This window comes from Cottoperca gobio, chromosome 6, assembly GCF_900634415.1.
Source record: "Cottoperca gobio chromosome 6, fCotGob3.1, whole genome shotgun sequence".
Taxonomy (NCBI): Eukaryota; Metazoa; Chordata; class Actinopteri; order Perciformes; family Bovichtidae; genus Cottoperca; species Cottoperca gobio.
Window position 1 is genome coordinate 24560473 of NC_041360.1, and position 22725 is coordinate 24583197.

General features: G+C 42.2%; 1 protein-coding gene across 4 annotated transcripts in view; it reads right to left on the reverse strand.

The window, feature by feature from the left end:
- mgat4c (mgat4 family member C) overlaps positions 1–22725 on the reverse strand; it is an 85383-nt gene that overhangs the window by 41837 nt on the left and 20821 nt on the right. For 3 of the 4 annotated variants that reach the window (XM_029434600.1, XM_029434602.1, XM_029434601.1), the window contains exon 3: positions 7013–7085. The exons of the other annotated variant lie outside the window; for it this stretch is intronic. In XM_029434600.1, coding sequence (XP_029290460.1) covers positions 7013–7037 — 25 coding nt within the window. In that variant the 5' untranslated portion in view covers positions 7038–7085. The remainder of the gene's footprint in view (positions 1–7012; positions 7086–22725) is intronic. 4 annotated transcript variants of the gene reach the window in all.

A 22725-nucleotide genomic window follows, 5' to 3' on the forward strand; every position in this document is an offset into this window, starting at 1 on the left:
TCCAATCCATCACCATAAAACAATGACGGCATATTCTGCGCGGACCTTTTTACCATTTCCTCGGCGTCATGACCGTAACCCGGAGGATGCTCTCCGCTGCCATTATCATCCACTGATATATAATAGGCACTACCCATTTAAAATGCATCATCACCATAACAGATAGGATGCCCTCTCTCTCACCATTACTACCATCACACAGTGGGGTGGATAATAGGCTATCCATTCCTGCAGTGCTATCACCACGCCGCAGACTTTCCTTCCATTTCCATAACACTTCTGTCATAATAAGCAGGGAGAGGCTTCCAGTCATAACCACCGCTCTCCGAGAGGAGGTCAGTCGTGTCAGACTGTTTTCTTACACGCTGGTAATTGGGAGAAATAAGGCTGGGTAAGGAAATAGCACTGGAGCTTCCCTTTCTTCTGTGGTTTGCTGTGCGAGGCAGTGTTTTCGCTATGATCCAGTATTGCTGCTGAGCCACATAACATGTTAAAAAACAAGCTAAGGAATATATGAGATGTGGGAAACAGTGCCAGTTAATTTGACTCACATAATTGCAGCTGTTTGCACCATCTCGTGATCATAATGGATTCCTCCTCAGATACAGTATGCCCTGTTCTCTAATCCCGTGACATGGGAAGAGGATTTCATCAATAAAAGCCACTTCATTCATCTAATCCTCTTTCTTCTTCTGGCTTTTCCACATTTAGTTTGACAGGTCTTGCATGACCGCTTTTTTCTTTCCTCTCAGACAAGAGACAAGCGGCAACCTAAAGACCCCTTCACTCTCTCAGCAGACGGAAACTTTGAGGGGTAGCGTAAAACCAATGGCAGGGAGAGGGAGGGACAAGGGGGGGTCCAGGCAATGCGCTCATTATTCAGGAAGACACTCGAGGCCACAGGAAATAGCACACTTCATTTTTCTTGTCAAACTCCGGCTGGCTTAATGGCGTGTTCACAGCAAGTGGTGAGACAAAGGGATGGTGGTGCCGGCCTGAGACGTGGAAGGAGTGCTGATCAAGATGGAGGCCGTCACAGCGTCAGCAACCCTGCGTTCTTCTCTGAGGTAGACCACTAGAGTTTCTAAAGCTGCTGAATGTGTTACAGCGGCAAATAAAAACGTCTCATCTTTCAGAAAGCAAGTATACTATAGGCTGTCTCTCATAGAGGAAAATGAAATATGGTCTCAATTAAACTGTAACTGTAGAGAGGCACAGATGTTCTTATTGTTCCTCCCATTCCACATCCTCCTAAACCGTCCCTCATTATTGCCTTCATTACCAGAGCCATCGATATGGCGGGCGGCTGCCATAAAACCTGGATGTATCCACAACTCATCATCCAAACAGTAATTAATCATCCGCCCAGCAATTACACACCTTCCACCATGCCTTCCATTGATCTTGAACGCAGCGATGCTTTTCTCTATTTCATTTGTGCACCACGAGCTCCTGTGACTGAGGCGATAGCGAGCTACAGGCCATGCAAAGCAATCTCCTCCTGCTCTATATATCCGCTGGACTGGAACTGTGTTTTGATCAGAGAGATGATGGGGCAGGTGGTGTGGTATAGCTTCATGTCAGCGAGAAGCCTCATTCCGTTGCATTCCAATCTCGAGGCATGGCAGCGGGCTGTGGTGTCAGACAGCCTCTTTTGTTCGACTCCTAATTGGGGTAATTTATTGTCCTAACAGGCAGAGCAGCTGTGGCTTTACAGCGTAGCACCAATTAAATCCAGATGCTGAAATGAAAAGATGAGGCTGAACGTGACTTGGGGGAACAATCATTAATATTAACTCCGATCTCTGCGAGATATGTATATGACAAGCTGCGATGAGAGATTCTTCTCAACGCATCGCTCTATCCCCATTGATATTGTAAATATGTCACGAGCAGCTCTCAGGCATCATTTCTAATAATGGATGCAATTATATGCCGATTAAACATCGGGACAAGAATCTGCAGGGACACCTGACAGCCTGGTCTGCACTGAAACCCCCAATTAAGCTACTGGACGCTGTAATCTTGTTCTACTTTTTTCCCGCAGCAAACGGCTCTGACGGAGGATCAGGTGAATATGAGCGGAAGATCTGGGAATAAAGGGAGCAACTGAAAGAAACCAGGTCGCTGTGAAGATTTCTCCAGGGTCAGGCTAACCCCACAATCCTGTGCTCGGCCCGCCTGCCTCTTCAGTGCGGGGTCTTTAGACGAAGAGCTCCAGGGACAGGGACAAATGTGAGTAACACAGAGAATGGAGGCACCACGAGGTCATCACCTCGGAGCTGCAGCTCACAGAGAAACCGCAGATACACAGCGACTCCTTTGGCTTCACATCCAAAAGGGGAAAACAACGAGGCGTAATGAAGCAACCCCGGAGAAGTTCTCTTTGTTTTGTTCATTTGTCTTCTCTGTGAAGTTTTAATGAAGTGTTTGTCCGCTCTGCCTCTGTTTATTTTAAAAGCAGGGTGTTTGTTGATGTAATGTGCGCAGCCTACGACAAGTTAAACATCTTAATGACTTATATATTGTTGTCGTTTTTTTTCTCCAATTCCCGCGACATGCTGCTCACGATCTCTGAAGACGCTGTTGATGTGTAGCAACTGAAAGGGTAGCAAGGAATACTAAAGAGTACAGTTCAACACAGAAATGACTCGAGTCCAAGTAACGTTAGAAGTGTTTACTTGTGCGAGAGTGAAGAAGAAACCCACCATCCTCTATTACTGTAGTTAACTGCAGTAAGTCATTCTGTTGCTAACTTTGTGTACGAACAGCGCTGCAAATCAAATTTAGAAGCACTCACACCTCAGTTTGGCAAATGGATGAGAGTGATAATGAAGCATGAATCAATTTGGAGCCAATTTAAAACTGTTGATGCTTACAGTTGTGAATATATGGAATAAACAGATGGTTTGACTTATATAATATATTTTGTTTTATATATATATATATATATATATATATTTATATTATATATATATTTATATAAATATTTATATATTTATATTATATATATATATATTTATATATATATATATTTGTATATATATATATAAAATATATATATTTATCAATATTATAATAATATAATATAAATATAATTATAATTATAATTATATAATTATAATAATTATAAATTATAATATAATATATTTATCATTTATATTTATTCGACATATAGAGGAAGTAAGTAATAAAAAGAGCACAGTAGTCTTTAATCGTGTTTATCAAATTTGCACGTTTTGATTTTTACTGATTTGATTTCTGATACTGGATTTATTCAGTATTACGTTTTCAAGTTCTCTTTGTTTTTTAAAACAATGTATACTTATTACTTTTGGACCTTGACTGTGATCAGAGATGAGATCGTTCTTTTCTTTGTTGAAAATGATAAGTGTGATTATACAGCAACCGTGAAGTGAGTGCATCTCAGAGTGTTACAGAGTATACTGAAGAAGACACAGTACCTTCTGCTACACACAGAATCATAATACAAAGTATATATATATGAAACACGCAACCCTTGCTCGAATGAACCCTCTCTTTGGGATGAAAGATGGAAGGAGTTCATGGACTTGTACACTGTAGCGTCTTGCTCTATTAAAAGTCACTCTCAACAGGGGAGCCTCCTGAATCCCATCGCATTCCTCATCGTACAGCTGACTTCAAACCCCAAAGACAATATAAAACATGGCTGTTTGCTGTAGCCTTGACAACAGTAGCTCTGCTCTGTCTTCGTCCTAACCTCCCTTTCCCCCCCCGTCTCACTCTCCCTGAAAGAGTCGAGCTCTGTTTGAGAGCCGTAAGCGGTCCGACTGGATGGCAGGAAACCTTTGTGCTTCATGAGGATAAAGAGCTCTGACCCAATTAGCTGTCTTTGTTAAATAAAACTCCACCGGCCCTCATTTAAACCGCCACATACCCCCCCTCTCCCTCCTCCCCTGCTTGTTTTTACAGTACAAAGTGATTACAGATTTAATTAGCTGAGGACCTTGCTTCAGGGAGACTCCTAAATCCATATTGATATTTCTGCAGAGTTTGGAGATGGAGGCCTCGGTTCTGTGATGGCTGCAGAAAAATATAATGAAAAGATGATTTGCAACTGACTTGCACTTACCCGCTCCTGTTTACCTTCCCCCCCCCCTGTGGCTAATCATTCTGTTACAGGATGATGATGCTGAGAATTATGCCGAGAGCGAGGAGCTGATCAATGCCGTCTCACAACTTGAGCCTTGGATGTAAACAGGCCGGCTGTCAACACGGCAGCTTTTCTGGTGTTGACATGTTGGGGTGAACTAATAAGCTGCTGAAATGCATTAACTGAATGCACACTTTTAATTAAAACATTTAATTGGACTTCATGATACATAAATAACTAATTGGGCAGGCTCATACGGTTATATGGTTGGGCAACTAAAAAACTTTTTCACAGAAGAGATCTTGGTTACGGTGAAATAAAACTTACAACATTAATTGCATGTTTTTACGAGAGGCGAAGTCCCGTGTCCTGCATGAAATTCGGACACTGCACACCCATGCATGGAAGGCAATACTCTCATTAACATGCCATGAGGATAACCTCAAGTTTGTTATAACTACTTTTCCAGATGTATCGTGAATCTCTGGTCCTGTTTTGGTTTTCAGAGATACTGAACACGTTCTCAGTAAGAAGTCAGATTCTTGCTTTTTTCACTCCACCCTCCCCCTTTCTTGTCGATGCTATTGCTAGTATCCTTCTACTTCCTTAAACATAACATCTAGCTGGGTACATTAATTCCAGCTGAGTTCTCTGAGGGATGTCTAGCAGCAAACTGGGAAATCAGTCGCGTAAAGTAGCCAAGGTTCCATTGATTTCACATTAAGAATGAGTGTTCCCATTATAACAGGAAGAGAAGGATCTTAAAGAGCATACAGTGAGGAGTCAATTCCAGCTTGAAAGCATTTAACAGAACGTTAATAAATGCTCAGATGAAAGCCTTTCAGCCAACACGTTCCGTGGATATGCAGTTTTCTTTTCTCCCATTCTCTTTGGTATGAACATTTAAAAGCAGTGTGCCGTGGGGTTTTTTTTTTTTCATCATGACTGTACTGAGCATACAGTATGGTGCTGAACAGCAGATCGGTGGGGGGGGGTGGGAGCTGTGAGGTAACGTGCTGGAGCTAGGGAGGAAATTACAACGAAGGTGGAGAGAATGGAGGTGTCAGAGCGTCTCATCAAACTCCCTGCACGTACTATGAATATTTCACTAGTGACACACAGCAGCCTCCGAGCCCAAACTGCACCCCTGGAGACACACAAAGATAGAAACAGAGACAGAAATATTCTGTAGATAGATAAGTAGATGGATAGATAGATAGGTAGGTAGGTAGGTAGATGGATAGAGCGTCCCCCCCCCACTTCCTTCACCCCACATGGATACCTGTCTCAGGACTCATCTCGCAGCCCTCCATTTCACAAGGCAAGGCTGACAGGAAGATCTCTCCACAGCTGACAGCGCTGCCTTCCAGCAGCAACACGGACTGTCAGAGAGCTCACCCACATCACCACATCCCCAGCGAGGGCAGACCGACAGACACACACACACACACACACACACACACACACACACACACACACACACACACACACACACACACACACAATCAAGGACACGAAGAAAATGTGATGCAAAAAGGCTGCACCAGGTGGGGCAAGGGTTAAAAAACGAAGGACAAACAAGGCTCTACAGCCACGGCTGCTTCGCTTTGTTAGGCTGTACTCTACTGATTTGTATTTAATACAAATTACAACTGAAGGAAACGTAGTTCGTTTTGCCTGGCAATGGAAATCTGTCCAATAGTTGTTGAGTAATTTCACTTAATACCATAAATTCAACCTGATGGCACGAGAGGAAAAGTCAATGACTCTACATGTGTTTCTGCCAAACCATCGAGTAGACTCTGAGATTTTACCCTGGGTAAGGGATTATGTAGACGTGAACGTGGCGCTCAATAAGAAGTCGGGATCACTAAGTAACAAGGATTTGTCCTCTGAGCGTGTTGGCTATCTGTGCATGTTTCATGGTAATCCATTCAATTATTGTTGAGATAGTCCATTGAAAATCTCAAGATGTTGCTGTTGGAAAGATCATTACCGTCAAGAGGCTTCATCCTTTTGGGGTCCACGATTGTTTGCACCAATTTTCATGGCAATCAACTGAATTATTAATGAGTTGGTCTGGACCAAAGTGATGCACTGACTGACCTACAGAACATCATTGAGCCAGGTAATCATCCATCACCTGGTCAGCTTTGTAGATACTTGCCAAACAATGCTTGGTGACCTGCCACTGATCCTGGTAAAGTAGTTATCCATCGCGGGAAAAAACACACTGCTGTAAATGTCCTATTTCCTACGACAAATGCACAGAATGCACAGAATGTACACTGATCCGAGCTACAACCTGCTCAATGAAAGCTCCAACGACTGAGATAATCACCCTCCTGTAATCGGATAACGACACCTCTCAGGGAGAAGCAATCTCAGAGCCAACACCGTTCCCACTGTATTGTTACTTCTGTTCATTACAAGCAGAATATTGTGGAGCAACAAAAAACAACTTCAGATTAATCTTCTTACTTCTTTGAACTGAATACCTTGCTTACCGTTTTGACGCAAAATCAATAAACACAAAAATGCTTCTCTCTTTTAGAAATGTGATCCTTAAGGTTCGCTCAGAATTACATTTTCCTTCTGGAGAACTTTATACAACATGTTTTTTTATCTCTTGGCCTCCAACACTACAGCAGATACGAGGGATTTAAAATGCAACACCAGCAGTCGACTGTCCGAAGTATGTGTTGCAATAAATAGACGGTTTCATTTTGGCAGCTTCATATTAAGTGCTATGTTATGATTTAAAGATTGCCATGTTGCCCTGATCAATATGTCTGCATCAGATGAGCTGTGGTTTGCTGGGGCAGCGCAGGGAGGAGCAGGACCACTAAAGCGGTAAATCTGACCAGAAGCACTTACTTCCACTGCGTATCCTATGGGCCATTATTGGTGGGTGTGCTCACACATCAAAGTGGCAGAGGGGTATTCCAGGCTAAAAAGGAATAAGAAACAAAGGACCATTAAATCACAGTGATAGGCCCTACTTCAAGCAACACACATGTGAACACACACACTTTTAAACACTGCAGTATGAGGAGCGTGAAGAGAGTCGCGGACCAAGAGAGAAAGATAGAGAGCGGAGGAGAGGGAGAGAAAGGGAGCACAACATCGATTTCTCCCCCTCTGAAGTGCCAGTTCATCATTCTGTGAGACACACTCTATCGATCCCCCGCCTTTAGTTTGTTTGTAATTTTGGGGGCTCAAAACCATTCACAAAGATAGATCCTCTTATATGCCACTTGCCTCCGAGATGAAGAACGGAGGGATGAAAAGACGTGTGGAGATGACCTCATTTTGCCAGGTCCTCCTCACAGAGTTGCTTCTTGTGGCCCCGTTTAAGAAGGGAGCTTTTGGGGGGGTCAACAGAGTGTTTATTATAGTAATACAAGTCTGCTTTCATCCCACATTAGCACTCAAAAACATTATTTTACTAATTCTAAGTGGATCTGCGTGAGTAGATTTCAAGGCGACACAAAGACAGATGGTTTTAATGCAGCTCCACTGGAGGAGAGTGTCCCGTCTCACCAACGTTAGATCTTTTGTCTTTCTCCTTTTCTTCCATGATCTCTGAACGCAGACTGTGTACTGTTAAATAACATCACATTGCAAAACTTCTGGACATTGAAGTTCATCCTTCAAGAAATTACCTCCTGCTGCCAATTGGAGCTGGAGTTGTGTTAAGTCGCCAAGAGCCGTTTTAACTCAAAACCTCTAATGCGCCTCAAAAGGCTCTTTGCTGGATCATCTCTTCACTGAAAAACAGAACAAATTGGACTTTTTCAAGCAAATAAATGGTCCGTGTGATGCAGCGAAATCTCAACAAGCATGCAATCATAAATGAAGCTTTTGTACAGGATGCAACTATGAAGTCTTTGGAAAAGCAAAAGCTTCACCTGTGAGACAACCAGAATCACAAGTCAGTGAAATTCTGTTTGTTGGTTTCACAACCTGGATGTCATTTATGTGCGTATGCAAACATTTTACTCAGTAAGTTGAGCACTTAAAAGGAAAGTTCTTCCTTTCATAGAAACACTGTGTGCAGGAGGTATGCTGTTTTATAGCAAACAGTCATTGGGTTGTTTTGCCTTTACAGTCTCGTGTTCCTTGACCTGTTGGTCCAATTCCGAAGCAATGTCTCTGAATTCCCGTCTTTCAATAAGAACCAAGAACTGCAAAAATAAGCTTTCTTCCTTTTTATAAGTGAAGATTGTTTGAAAATCTGCGAATAAGGTCTTCACTTTATATAGTTGTTGATTGCTGGGTTGATCGTAGATGTTTTAATACAATAAAGACTTCTATCTAGGAGTGAGCAGAGATTTCACTGCCAACACTGTGTTGGTAGGAGCATATTCACCGCAGCCCGTTTTCCACTGTGACCTCCATAGCGTTCAGGAAAATTCCGAACCTCAGAGAAAACCACCCACATACAGGCTTACCTTAACATCTCATTTGCACTTTATCATACCCCGCCGCTCCCCCTCATATTCAGTGCAACGGGAAGCTCTCACCTCAGTATACCTTTAGAGATACCAAGAGAATACATGAAGGTCATCACACCACAGCATACAATACAGAGACTCCAGGAAACCATCCTTTAACCGCCAGGGTTCAATGAATAAACAAACAAACAGACTCCCACTCACACTCTGAAGAAAGTGTTCCAAAGAAAACCTTGACTTTCACATTGTAATGTTCTGTTTCTAAACTTTGGGGGGATTTTTGGAATGAATTTTCCCATTTCCCACTCTTACCCACTTTCATCAGGCTAACAATATTCATGAGAAAAATAATATAGACCTCAAATAAGCCAAATTAAAAATGAAAAAGCATAAATGGGCATGTTTACCCTATAGAATAAACTCAAATACATTACACGTCAGCCTGGGAAATTCTATTATTTCTATTTTACACCACTCAGCAAACAACCACTGTACCTGTCAGCATGCTAACGTTTCTGTCTAAGCAGGTACTTTTGCTTGGCAGTTAATGCACTATGCCTTTCCTAAAAACACACACACACACACACACACACACACACACACACACACACACACACACACACACACACACACACACACACACACACACATATATATTTTTGCACAAATGCCAAACAGCTGCAAAAATGCTAAATATTAAACGTATTATTGATTATATTATTATTATTATATAAATCTGGGGCAAGACTGACATGGTCCTAAGGAGCTTTACTGAACTAATAAGGTTTTTTATTATTGCATTGACGGAAGTATAAGATATTTGAAAGCTTGAACTTGTCCTCATAGTATCACCTGAATAATAACTTATAATTCAGTTGGTCAGGACTTTTTGAAGCAGCCACAATGCAAAAAGAAGAACATTTAGGTTTCCTTTTTAGAAAGAAATGATCTTAATCAGTAGTTTTAAGCTTCATTGTGGTAGATAATATATTTAAAACCTCTAACCAAACAGTACGGCAGTAGATTTCATCCTGATCTGCACACATTCAGAAGGAGATGGGTGACTAATCAATCGTGGTGAAGAGTAATTGGCTGCAACGTAAGCCTGCAGATTCTATGGATTTAGCGGCACATGTTTGAGATCTACAGTTTAAGCAGAAGAAAACGAGTCCATCTGGTGGATTCTATTGTCAAGTATTTCCCTTCTGAGTTTCTTATCTAGATGCGGCATGTAGGTAAAGATTGAGTCAACATAACACAACAAATTATAAGGAGCAATGTTGAAACTGCTGCCTCTCTTTGCAGAAGGTTCCAAAGTGGCAAAATGTCCTTGCAAATCAGAAAATTAAAATAATACACCCATAAAAGGATTATCTGTCAAACGCAGAGGATAAGTGCCAATTGTACAGAGCCCTGAGATGCAATGTGGATATTGAGGCGAATGGTGCTGACAGTTTCACTGTAATGAGCCTCCATTCTCACGGTTAACAGCAGTGGAATGAGTGACAGCCTCAACACTCTGGGTGGAGGTCATCCATGTGAACCAAGTGCGGCATCCTCCAGATGCTCGAGCCGTATTTGCTGCCTACAGGCAGTCTTACTGGAGTACTTCTTCATTTTCTTACTCCCCAGGTTTTTAAAATGTCATTTATGTCTAATGACTGTGCTCATTAGCTGCGTGAAAAACACACTCTGGTCATTACCAGCTACATTTGGAGTCAGGCTTCATGCCGAATTCTCTTGTTGGGGTCATCCGTCAACAGCCCCGTTCCTTGGCAGTTGGCACCACAAATGACGGAAAGCTCAAGTCTTCTAATTATCTGCAACTATCTTTATCTGCTTACATTGCGAGTGAATGTGATGTGACTAGGCTGCTTTATCAGTGTAGCGAGAAACCCAATCTGAAATAACATCTATCATGTTGAGGCTGTCAAGGCCATTTGGGGGACTATACAGGCAGTAGCGCGCTAAGAATTTCACTTTACCTTGGTGCGATCCTCTTGTGTATGGGCAAAGTGGGAGAAGGCATGGTTGTGCATGACTGAGACTGCAATAGAGACAATAGCACTCAACTCTTTCATTATTTACTTGTACCACTATCAGATATAGACAGATGTTAGAAGGAAACATTGCTATGGTGGGTGGAATATCCAAAGTAACCCCTTCAGAGTCAAGAAGATCAAGAGTTTATTCAAGAAGCAAGAGATCCACTTATGTCACTGTCAAGCTCTACTTGGAAGAGAAGCATAGCTTGCTATGTATACCCTAATACAGCACAAATAAATAACTGCTTTGGAACAGCACCACACTTTCTTTTCTTTTTGTATTCTTCATATTTCTTCAGAGGACCGTTGTGTGGGTGTGCAACAGCCTGTCCAAGTAAGAAATAGAGAGACAGGGAGAGTGGGTGGGGGAGCGTGCTGGCTATCCTTTGTCAACTGCTCAGTGCCATTTAATGGCCTGTAAACCCCTTTGCTGGAGAAAGAACAGGCAATTAGCATACTGAGTGGATTACAAGATTGCTCTGACTCCTGGATTAATGTGTGCACTTAATCTTCTCTTTGCTAATCGATTCTTGGATATACAGCTATTCAAGGGGAACAAATGTCCCCACCTTCCAAAACACAACATGAAAAGGGAACTCTTCCATGATGGCATCAAAATTGAAGTACAATTACCTTATTTATTGTTAGGTTGAATTGTCCATGGTCAACACATTAACAAATTAAATTTAAGTCATTTCTGATACCAACTTTCTGCATGTAAGACGGGGGGGGGGGGGGGGGGTGCTCTACGCCTCAGCAGGACAGGTTTGCAACCTAATGGTCCATTCTAGTTTGTATAACGGTGACAAGTATTTTATATTATATGGTGGCCAATCACGAGGTAAACAGTAGAAAAACTTCTCAGTACGAAGTAATCTCGGGGGAATGTGCGGCCGATGCAACACCTTGCACGATGTCACGTTGCAGCAGAAGTTGAGCCTGGTTCAACTTCTTTGACAGACGACCCAAGCTGCGTTTCGGGACTACCTCAGCAACCCATCAAATAAAACATTTCCATTTCTCTTCAAAATCAACATAAGCTTTCTACATACATAGAATCTTTTATTTTGTGTCCTTGAACATAAGTCAAAAAACTTACCAAGTCCCTGACCCACAACTATGGCACACACCGCACCACCTTCTTGATTGCTATCCTCTGCCTATCTGCACTCTATATGATAAACCTGGGGCTGCACTCCATATCTCCACAGAGTATAGCTTCATCTTCTATCTCTACTATCGTTCCTGAATCACTATACCTATTCGCTGGCTTTGATATGATCTTTAATCCACGGCTCCTAACCTAACCCCCCGAATCTTTCACCCAGAGTGTCAGCCTAGAAATGGAAAGAGTTGATAACTTTGCACAACTATTGCTCAGTGCCAAGGCAAGGTGTCTTAAAACGTCAACCTCAGCTTCATATAGCACCACATCCAGGGACACATACTAACACAAAGGTGTGCACACTGTGGCAGATAAAATAGTGTCAAAACCAGATTCACATCAGATATTCACTGGAACAAACTTTGTAACACTTCCAAATACCGATGCTTACTTCTAATATCCTGCTGGTGGTACCCATATGCCAATGAAACATCATATTGTGAACAATAAAAAAGCTTAGGACAGCTTGTTTGCTTTGCAGAATTCGTGTGTAAATGGGCTCAGGAGCAAAACCAGAATGCATCATTTCCTTCCTCTAAATATCAACACAGATTAGCATCTTCGCAGCAATTCTCCAACTCCGTCCTCACAGATAAAATTATTGTAGGATGCACTCCTTCAAGAAAAGTGCTGATTCACTGCATTGTGTCAAAAGGGAACAGATGGTTGAGGCGTACCTTCACGCCCATTGAGAGGAGTGCTCACTGTTCCAAAAGCTAGACTGGCATACCTAAGCCACAGTGGGCTTCTGCTCTATATCAAGCTTCACTCTTGAGTCATTTTCAGTGGCTAAAAGCTGTAGAAACAGAGTGAGTATAGGAATGAGATAGAGAACAATCCACGATCCCTGGACACATTAAGAATGCGTTTTCTCCTTAGAAATCAATAATGTCTCATTGCCTCGAAGATCGCCAGGAATGCCATCGCTTTCAATTTATCTATTCATTCTTCTCAATGAACACATTGCAGTGATCCACAGCCCTTCTTCTCCCTCCTGGTCCATCTCCTGGGAGGTTATTTAACTTGTTAAGATCTCTTCTTTTTGCTCCTTTAACATTGGCATTTGTCTAAAAAAATAAGTGTATAGAGCGAGCGAGCCCTGCGGTCTGAGACCCTGCTGTTTGTCTGTACTGGATTGCATCAGCTTAGACATGTTTACTTTTTCCTCATAAGGCCATGATTTGATATGCCGCACTGCATGATTATTTTCTCCATGTACATCCCGAGTCTCGCTTTATGAAAGCACACAGTTGAGATGAGGAATCATTTCAGCCCACCACCGCCGTCTGACTTCCCCGAAACCTGCATGTGTTTACCTCCAATGTGCCCTGTGACTCAGCAGGGTCCAAAGCAGCACCTATTGCACAACAAAGCCTTAACATGTCCATTCGCTTCCCTTGATTATCAAAATTAGCCATCGATAGTGAGAAAGACCGACGCTCTCTGACAGCTGCCACCAGTCCCTGGTCTCTGTCCAACGAGTGAATGGAGGACATGAAATATACTCAGACATCACAGACGGCAACAAACCCCCAGCTGGGAGGTAAGCAGTCCCAAAAATTACATATTGCAAAAGTAACCTCAGGGAATAAATGGTTGTTGCCAGATGTAGTCTTCAAGAACTAGCTGTGATCATATTTCCATCTTGACGTGCCGGTTTACAGCTGACTGGTTCTTCAGTCTGTGTCATCTCACTTAGATTTATTTTAGTGTTTGCAATTCTTTCGTAAAATGTTCCTTAATTTTAACTTCTTTCTCGGTGAATGTGAAGGTCTACGAGAGGATGCATGTGTGATGGTGTACCATCAGTGAGTCTAAATAAGCACGTGTGTGTGCACACACACACACTCGAATCTCTTCTGCTGAGCATAACAATAAAACATAGCTCAATGGGAAGCCCTCACTCAGCTACTGTAATGCTGGCTCCGCGAATAAAGGGGTCAGAGCTTACAGTAATTTCTGTTCTCTCCACGTCAATATATACTGCTTCACTGGGGGCAATGAGAACCTGTCCAGAGTTTTAAAAGGGATCTGTTTGTACGAAGCGAGCAAACACACTCACCGTGCACATCAGACACCTTTCGACCCTCCAACAATGTTGGGCGTGAAACACTTTTACGGCTCAATTCTGTGTTCCCTCACAAAACCACCAAGTCAGCTCAGGTTTATTACAGCTAATGTACCATCTGCTACCCAGGGCGACTCCTCATTAAATATGGAGGAGATAAATAACACATCTCAAGTCTGCAGCACTGAACCTAAATGTGACCAGCGCTGGTAGAGGGGGGTGGACTGAGGCAGAGCTGACAGCTCCTTCTTTATATCAGATAGACTGTGCAACATAATGCAGGTAGAGGTTCTGCAGCAGATTGCAGATCCGGGAAGTCTGCATCCAAAGACATCCCAGAGAGCTTGTCACATTTACGTTCCGATTCAAGATTCAATTAAACAGGAAAGAAGCTTCACCTGCAACCACGAATCAACGCTTTGTGTAAGTATCCAGCTTTACTTCGATGTTTCCAAGGATGAGATCTTCATCTTCAATTCAAGTCTAGCCGAAAAATCACAATTTTGTCTCTTTAAACAGGAGAAATATCAACACATCTACATTAAAGGGCCAGTGTGGAGTATGAAGGCGGATCTACCAGGTGTGTTTTTGTTACTTTAGAATGAACCTTAATATCTACTGAGGCAGCGAGTCCTTTTCCACGTGCCATGTTTAAATACTTCTTATTGTTTTTATATCTAGGAATGGCTCAGCTCCTTCCTAAGTCGTTGACATGTTCACTGAATACACGCCTCCTCACTACACTATCTTATATGTTTACTTATAAGTACATTGAGTTTACGTCTGTCGTATGAAGTGTGTTATATAAATAAACTGGATTGATTGTGTGGTGTTTCTGTAGGAGCTCACATTTCTGGCTCTAATTTGGACTTTTTGCGTTTTTAAGTTACCTGAAGGCCACTGTAGTTCTCCGACACGCTTGTAAAACTGCGTCAGCGCCAGAATGTTCTATCTCCTAAAGCAGTGCTATGGTAAGGATGAGCGAGGAGAAAGTCCTGAAAGACACCAGGGCGTTACGGCGGTTTAGGGAGGGGCGGTGCATTCAGTTGGTTGCTGTAACCCCAACGCTAGATGCCGCCAAATCCTACTCTCTGTCCCTTTTAATAGATACCGGTTTTTATTTATATAGTCTTGCATCATAGAATGGTCCATATAGTCCTTAAGAATGATTAGATCCCTGGTTCTGGGAGCCTGGTCTGAGATGACACCCTCGCCACCTTTATAAACTCGCCAGAAGTAAATTCTCCATTATTGTCGCCGTGTATTACAAGGACATATGTGTGTGGGTGTGTAGACGTGTGAATACCAAAGCAAAAATAAACAGCATACTCTCTCGATGCTTCTTAATTACAGCAAGCCACTCAGAATGAGATGCTTTATATAAGCAGCTATTTCCCGTCCAGCACCACATACACTGTTTGTTGTCATCGTTTACTTTTTCTAATATTTGAGGAGAAACTGCTGCAGTTAATCACAATTCTCAACACCGGCTCGTCTCTTTCCAAACCAACGGATAAATAATTCAACAAGAACTGCTAGCAAAAACACAGGTTTTAAATAAACACCGGACTGCAGTGTCCGGGTTCATCTGAGAGACGATAAATAAGCATGTTTTAAGTCCCTCTGCACAACCACAGTGGAACAGGTCTTTCATCTGCTTTTCAGGAGTGTGCAGGTGCTGCTGGTATTTGTAGCTGCAACTTCCCAATCATTCATTTTTATACCTGGACACATTTAGAATAGAGCCTCCAATTTCATTTTATTCTTCTTCTTTGGTTGTGGTGGATACAACTCAAGTGCAGGGGTGAGACGTGGCTTGTTTTCTCACTCATAGAACAAAGGTTACAACATAACTGCTGCTTTGTTCAGTCACATAAAAGCAGTTGGAAAAAGGATATCTCCAAGCTGAATAGTGTTCATATCTACATCACATCAACCTTCACGGATCCCAAGAGGTCCTTTGCAGCGGGATGTTAGACGGGATGCTGCAAGACTACAACAGATTGCAGAACATCTTACACAATTGGATCCTAGTGAAACCACAGAACCCACTGATTTCCAGTTTACATACATAAGGATGTATGAAGTTTTTGCAAAACCAGAGATTTTTAATTCGTTTTTTGAAAAGGGAACAAGTTTGCATCTATATTTTTCAAATTGCAGCCTATCAAGTTTCATTAAAAGACATATGCATGTGTTAAAGTCAAAAAGCCTCTTCTGCCCATGCTCCACAAACTTACTTTCCAGTGCAATATTTCCACGTGAAACCACAAATCATATCATCTCCACGTTAATCTTTGTGTTATAATCTGCATCCAAAGATTTTGTGAGACCAGAATCTTAGGAAATAATTAATGTTGAAGTGCTTTTGAGCAAAGCAGCTAAACCTGTAAAGCTGTGCAGCAGCGACTGGTCCTGTAAGAGCCATCTCTGCCCTGAAGCCTGAAAGAGAAAATATTTCTTATCCACCCTGGTTAAATACGTAGAGGCTAAAAAGGGAGTGAAAGTGGCTGGTATGATGCACAGGAAGAATTGTCATAACTCAGCATAAAATAGGTCCTCATTGCAGTGAAAGGCTTGACAGTCTATGCCGGTACACGGTGCTGAGTTTCTAACCATATTCAGTACAGTGTGTGCTCCACAGTACAGTAGCAAATCTAATTAATCAGTAATGAACTCCACTTTTATCCCTGTATATTTCTACCAGAGATTTCGCCTCATAAGAAGCCAAGAAGCAAAAATAGTACACTACAGCTCCCTATATGTACTTCCCCTTTGATACATTTCACTGGGAATCTCATGCTATTGCAGACTTGAAATATTTCTAGAAAGAGTTTCAGTATCCCTTCAGCCTTCATGGTTAACTTCCCGTGTTTTCACACTGAAAGCACACGTCACAACACACCCAAGAAATTAGTAAATTCTGCTGAGCAGCTGTCCAAATGTTTCTCCTGTGCACTTTTCTCAGAGGCGTTTCCTCTCTGCCATGCCAAAGAGAATATTGTGAGCTGAAGAGAGCTCCCTGGAGCATTTTTTTTTCTTCCTTCCACCACTGGACACTTTGGAGAACTATTTGCAGATGGACACATGCTGTGCAATCTCCTCATGAAAACACCACAGGCTACATTGGGGGAGGCACACTGTACAGGCAGGAGGCTTTACTGAAAGCTCAAACAGCAAAGGCTGCTGAAGTCAGCTTCTGGCACGCTGAGAGAAAGCTGGTAACTCGTTACACATGCTTTCAGTACCCATGCCCTGCCACCATCTCTCCATATCTGTCTTTGCACTTCTACTTCTCAGAGTTACAGTGTGCCACGTATATTATATTCTCTGAGAAGCAAAGAACTTCATGAATATTTTCTGAAATAAATATACTTTTTTGAAGGCTGGTACCTTATGATGATGTGCCTCCTTAGTGTTCTGTTGAATAATAAGTCATGTGTTACCATCCTCCAGCTTTGTTGTGACTTTCAAACGCACTATGCAAGCGTGACGACCTCTTGTCCCACCAACAGCTCCAGTGCTGGCTGACCCTAATTACAGCGTTGGCTTTGCTGCCCAACCATCTCATTGGAAACCAGCCAAAGCGTTGGCGACCCCGGCATACGAGCTGTTCCCAATGGAAAGCAATTTAATGCTTGGCTGCTCAAAGAACAAAATATATGCAGCACAAGAAATCCCTTAGATAAATTAGAGTGGGAAAGCGGACCCTGTAAGAGCCTTATCTGAGGCTTGATGAGCCACCTGTCACCTTAGAGGTGGCATTAAACCACAACGTGGCAGGAAGCAGTCACATTCTGTCAACAAGCAGCAGGTAATAAGCTTCCTGTGGTGGGGAACTGCTGGGAGAGGAGTTGTGCACCTGTTGTCCATTGTTGTGTTTGAAAAGTAGGGTAAAAAACTACAGTGAGTACAGTGAAGTTACAACATATTCAACCTCCCCAATGTTGGACCTTTGGACCTGATAGTCCCTGGACGTGCCAAAAGGCAATAATTCTGTCAAACCCCAACGAGACAGTAACGACGACCTTAGGACTATTAATATATTCTTTTGTTGCATTTTTTATTGCATGTTAGTGGTGTACTTTCCCAAAAACAATCAAATGACCACAAAGCAACTGCCTTTGGGCCCCTCAGGGTCTAGGGTAATCCAGCTTTGTATATACTAGGATAGAAAGAATTAGCAAATATAAAAATGACTTATCTAATAAGATGAACTTATCTCCCTCAGATTCTTCCTCATTAACTCACTGTGTCTTTATTTTAGCCGTGTTTAGACTTTCCCATCCCATGTCTTGATATTAATACTAATGTCTTAACTAGGAAGGAACACCTCCTTATCTTTGTTATGTGATCAATTATTATAATCATTTATTATGTCTGATGTGTAACCTGATCTGTTCATTCAACTGAATACAGTTGTGTCCATATGTGATTGGTCATGAATGACAGCTCTGGTACTATGTAACAACCAGAAGATGATTTATAGGGCACTTTATTTTATTAGGTCATTTAAGGAAAGGGAGATTTGTGAGCTGTTGTTGGTTTTGATAACTAAAAATAAATTAACTTTGCACTTAAAGATGATCATCCTTGGGAACAGCAGGGAGTCGATGATCCCTTTAACGCAACAGGGGGACAAGAACAACAGCAAAGTAAACACAACTCAAACTAGTTTTCCTGCAATTGAAATGCACAAAATAAGAAAAGGTCCCTGCAGATGAATCGGACGACATATCTATATCCCTTCTAGCAGGCTGTTAAGTTATACTGCCTGCGTGTTAAAGTTGAAATAGGTAATGCATGTTCAAGTAATTAGTATAGAAGTGCTAATAGAAAAATGTCCTTTGAAGTACACTGTGCAAGGGTGGTTGAGGAGCAAATCAGCCTGGGTGGAGAGGTGCTTGGCTGGAGCTGAAGACCATGATGACCTTTAGATTGAAACAATGTCCTGGGGAGTCAAACCCATTAAGCACAGTAACTGTACTGTAGAGAGCCCTGCGCTCAGAAGCCATCTCCTTAGATTAGTCCACAGCAAACAGGCCACCATCCGAAGCCTGTGAAGTGAAGTGACGCCTGCGATACCTTGAAGCAGCCTCAACAATGTAATCTCGTTTGTCCTCCAAAGACCAAGTTGTGCCTCTTTGAGCCGCTTTTTAAACTCGAAAATATAAAGAACAGCGACACACCTTCCAAACAACCAGGGTGGCACAGAGAGGACGTTGGAAAAGACAAGAGAGAACAAATATTTACATGGACTGAATGAAACTGACACATTACTTTCATACCTTCTATTTGCAGGTTCAAACTAAAGTCAGTCCCGTTACAAGGTCAGCTATGTGATTATCTTTTGACATGAGTTATTTGTGTATCTATCTGTATGTATATGTATCGTCATGGATAAAGTAAACCAATGTTCGATGTCGGCATGACAAAAATAAACGGTACACAAGGTCATTTTGTGATTAACACAGTTCAGATAGCTCTTCCATAAATAGAAAGGGAATAAAGAAACGTGGGAGAGAAACCTCCACATAAGGTTGTGGACCTCATGCCCACCAGAACAGAGCTAATGCTGTTAACTTGTGCTTGCTGACGATCAATACCAACAATAATCTCATTATAAGCAACCACCATTAACCCTTGTGTTGTCTTAGGGTAAACAATGACCCCCGCTGATCTGTTGTTTCTGTTTGATTAAAACATTGTTTTACTGTCTTATGCTACATAAGTTCTATCTAAAGCGAGACAATGAAATGATAATAATATTCCTCTCCTTTAGTGAAGAAAACCATTATAACAATTGAGCTGTAGAAGAAGAACGAGTGGTGTCCACTCATAAGATGAAGTGTTTTTATAATGTGAAAAGAGGAAAACTAAGACATTTATAAAGTGTGAGGTTCATTACAGCTGGTTTCTTCATGCAAAGTAGATTTTGGGTTGAAATCAATGAAGCTGCTTTATTTGAGAGGTTTCGTGGAGGCCCTGAGGACACGGGGAGTGTACAGGATGTGAAGACATGCACAAGGGTTAAATGATTGTTTATGAAAAACTTGAACTTGCTACTAAGTTTACTATCCAAGTTACAATTCTCTCTAAAACCCAGCAAAGGGCCTCCTCCCTGCCCCCAACGTAAGCACACAGAGAGCAGCTGCAGACTTCTCGTCTGGCGGCAGCACTGTGTCTGTAAATTAAACCAAGTAGTACGCTGTGTCTGTGTTTGTTGTTGAACAGTCGTGGCCTGGGTTTGTCTCCAAGTGCTGAGTATATTTACCCTCTATCCAGTGCCATGCTTTGTTGCGCTCTGTGAAACAAGGTAGAATTCAATTACATGGTGGCCAAGGCCCTGACAAGAGCTCACTCTTGTTTCAATCACGCCACAGGTGGATATGGGGATGAGGAGAAGTGGCGCTGCAGACAACACACTGTGGACCACCAGAGGGCAATGAGGCATGAGGAGGCACTCAGGACGTAGTGGCCAGTGGCGCAGAAAGACGTGCCGGAGCAGAAGTCCTGCTCATACAACGAGAGCGTCTGCCTAGGTCAGTGAAGAGAACTTTATTTTTAAAATACGGAGTCATAAAAGAAACAACTAAGGCCAGATAAAGACTTTGGCAACTGAAAGAAATAAGTTGGTGGAATCTGCATAATAACATGATGTTTAAACGGTCTGCTGCACAAAATGGAGGCCAAATAACATCTGCTTCAGGGCCTCCATTCCCGCGTTTAATGTGTTTCTATCACAATATATTGCCTTTTTCAACAATTCCATAGTCCGTTGGCCCGTTGGAGAACTGTGAGTCACGAGATGCGTACACCGCAGCCATCAAACTGATGGTCTTCTCCAAGGACCCTGCCCCGTGGCCAGCACAGATGAGCAGACTCCGATAAAACAAACACAATCAATCATCATGATTGTCACACTTTTCATTGAGTTCATCATTTCCCTGTGAAAATGGCTGTGGATCCACGGCTGCAGAGACAAATTAAGGCACTAATCAACCATGTTATGAGTCCACATTGATAATTAATGGGTGACGATGGCAGTCGGAGGGTATCACGGGAGCAGTGTAAACCTTGTTTGTGTATTTCACCTTATTCCTCTCAATACCGTTTTGTGTTTGTCTGTATTCCTCGGGGCCGGACTGTCTTCAGTGATTGAATGCTGCCTTGTCCTGGAGGAGGCCAGATCATTTAACTGCTATTCTCTTAGGTCCCTATGGGAGCTCTGTTTTGTGTGTGTCCTGTCTGCATCATTGTATATACAGCCCGTAAATGATATTTATGGGTAAAGCCAACGAAGGGATGTTGTGATGATAACACAAACATACCACGAGCTGCAGAGTGACAATGAGAAATATGGCAGGGAATTAAGTGAAGATTGCAGCGTTAAGAGGGTCATGTCTACACGGGAGCCCACTGTCGTATCAACTGATGAGAAATTGTGCAGAAGAGAAAGAAACTGTAAACATGAGCAGATACTTCTCGCTGTCTTAGTGTAGACAACTGGTGTTGAAACAGTCCGTTTAGTTTGTTAGAAGTCATTTTTCAACACTTGCTGGTCCGGCTCATCAAATGTGAGGATTTACTCAGTTTCATGTCGTTAGTTTTTGGACTATTTATTTTATATTTTAAAGGCCAATTGATATAATAAAAATCTCTCTTACAACATACAAGGTGTAAGAGAGGATGGCATATATGAAACGTATGCTATGTTTCATGTTAACTCAAGGCACTGACTTGCAGACGATAGTGTGCCTTGAGGACAGCAGTGACTTCAGCCTTTGCAGAACTATGCTGCCAAATACACACATTTTGAAAAATTGCAGGTTCATCCATCCTGAGCAGATACAACTGGATTTCTACGACCTTTTTTCTGAGTAACTTGTTTTTCCTTTGGACTAGTTTCAACCAATAGTTGTGAGCAACTCTCCTTAGGCCAAGTAGCCAAGACTGTAATATGTGATGTCATCAAAAGGCACAGCCTACAGCTCTAACATTGAATACAGTTTGGAGCATTTGTTTAAGCTTTTAACCCCGAAACAGATGTTTTTTTTATCTTGTTTCTTTTGCAAAAATATCTTGGGTGCTATCAGGATGCAGGGAGCACAACCCGACAGCAGTGGCTCCCAGGCTAAGTATCAATTCGCACTGTGTTACCATAGAAAGACCATCCAAAATGTGGCACATTCATCCGAGGTCGAATTGAAATAACCAGTGGTATACTCAGTAATGCTGAAAACACTTTGTGCATCACCGCTGCCATTTTGGTCTTTCACAGTGATTGCCACATTCAGAGTTACTCCTTTTAGAAATCTTTTTTCATTCACATTGGTGCTCACTCTGGGACTGGCATGCATTTTTACGTGAAACCATGCTGACGTAGGTCTTTGGAAAAACATTTGGGTTCCAACAATTCAATGACAAAAGCATTCTGTTTTAGCACATAAAAGCCCTCAAGCACTAACACTGTTTCCTGCACATTATGGACACACACCGATCCTCTTCCCTTCCCATCTCCTCCTCGTCTCTTCTTCCTATTCATCTATCGGTGCTTGGCTCTGGTCACTGCATATCAGGTCTGGGCACAGGCTAATCGTGCGTCCCACAGGCTCAGTAGGACTCCAGCAATCTGAGAGCAGCACATTACCCCAGACATACTTTAGAGTGGCACAGCAGCCTGAATGCCATGTCCGCAGAGAGAGAGAGAGAGAAACCACTGGCGTTCGGCCCATCATCTGCTCTCAGCAGGTTTTTGGCTCTGTGAAATCATTTTGCATCACTAATGATATCCTTTTGAAAGCAACAATCCATCTAAGATCTGGATTTGGATAGCCATAGGGAGCATGTATGTG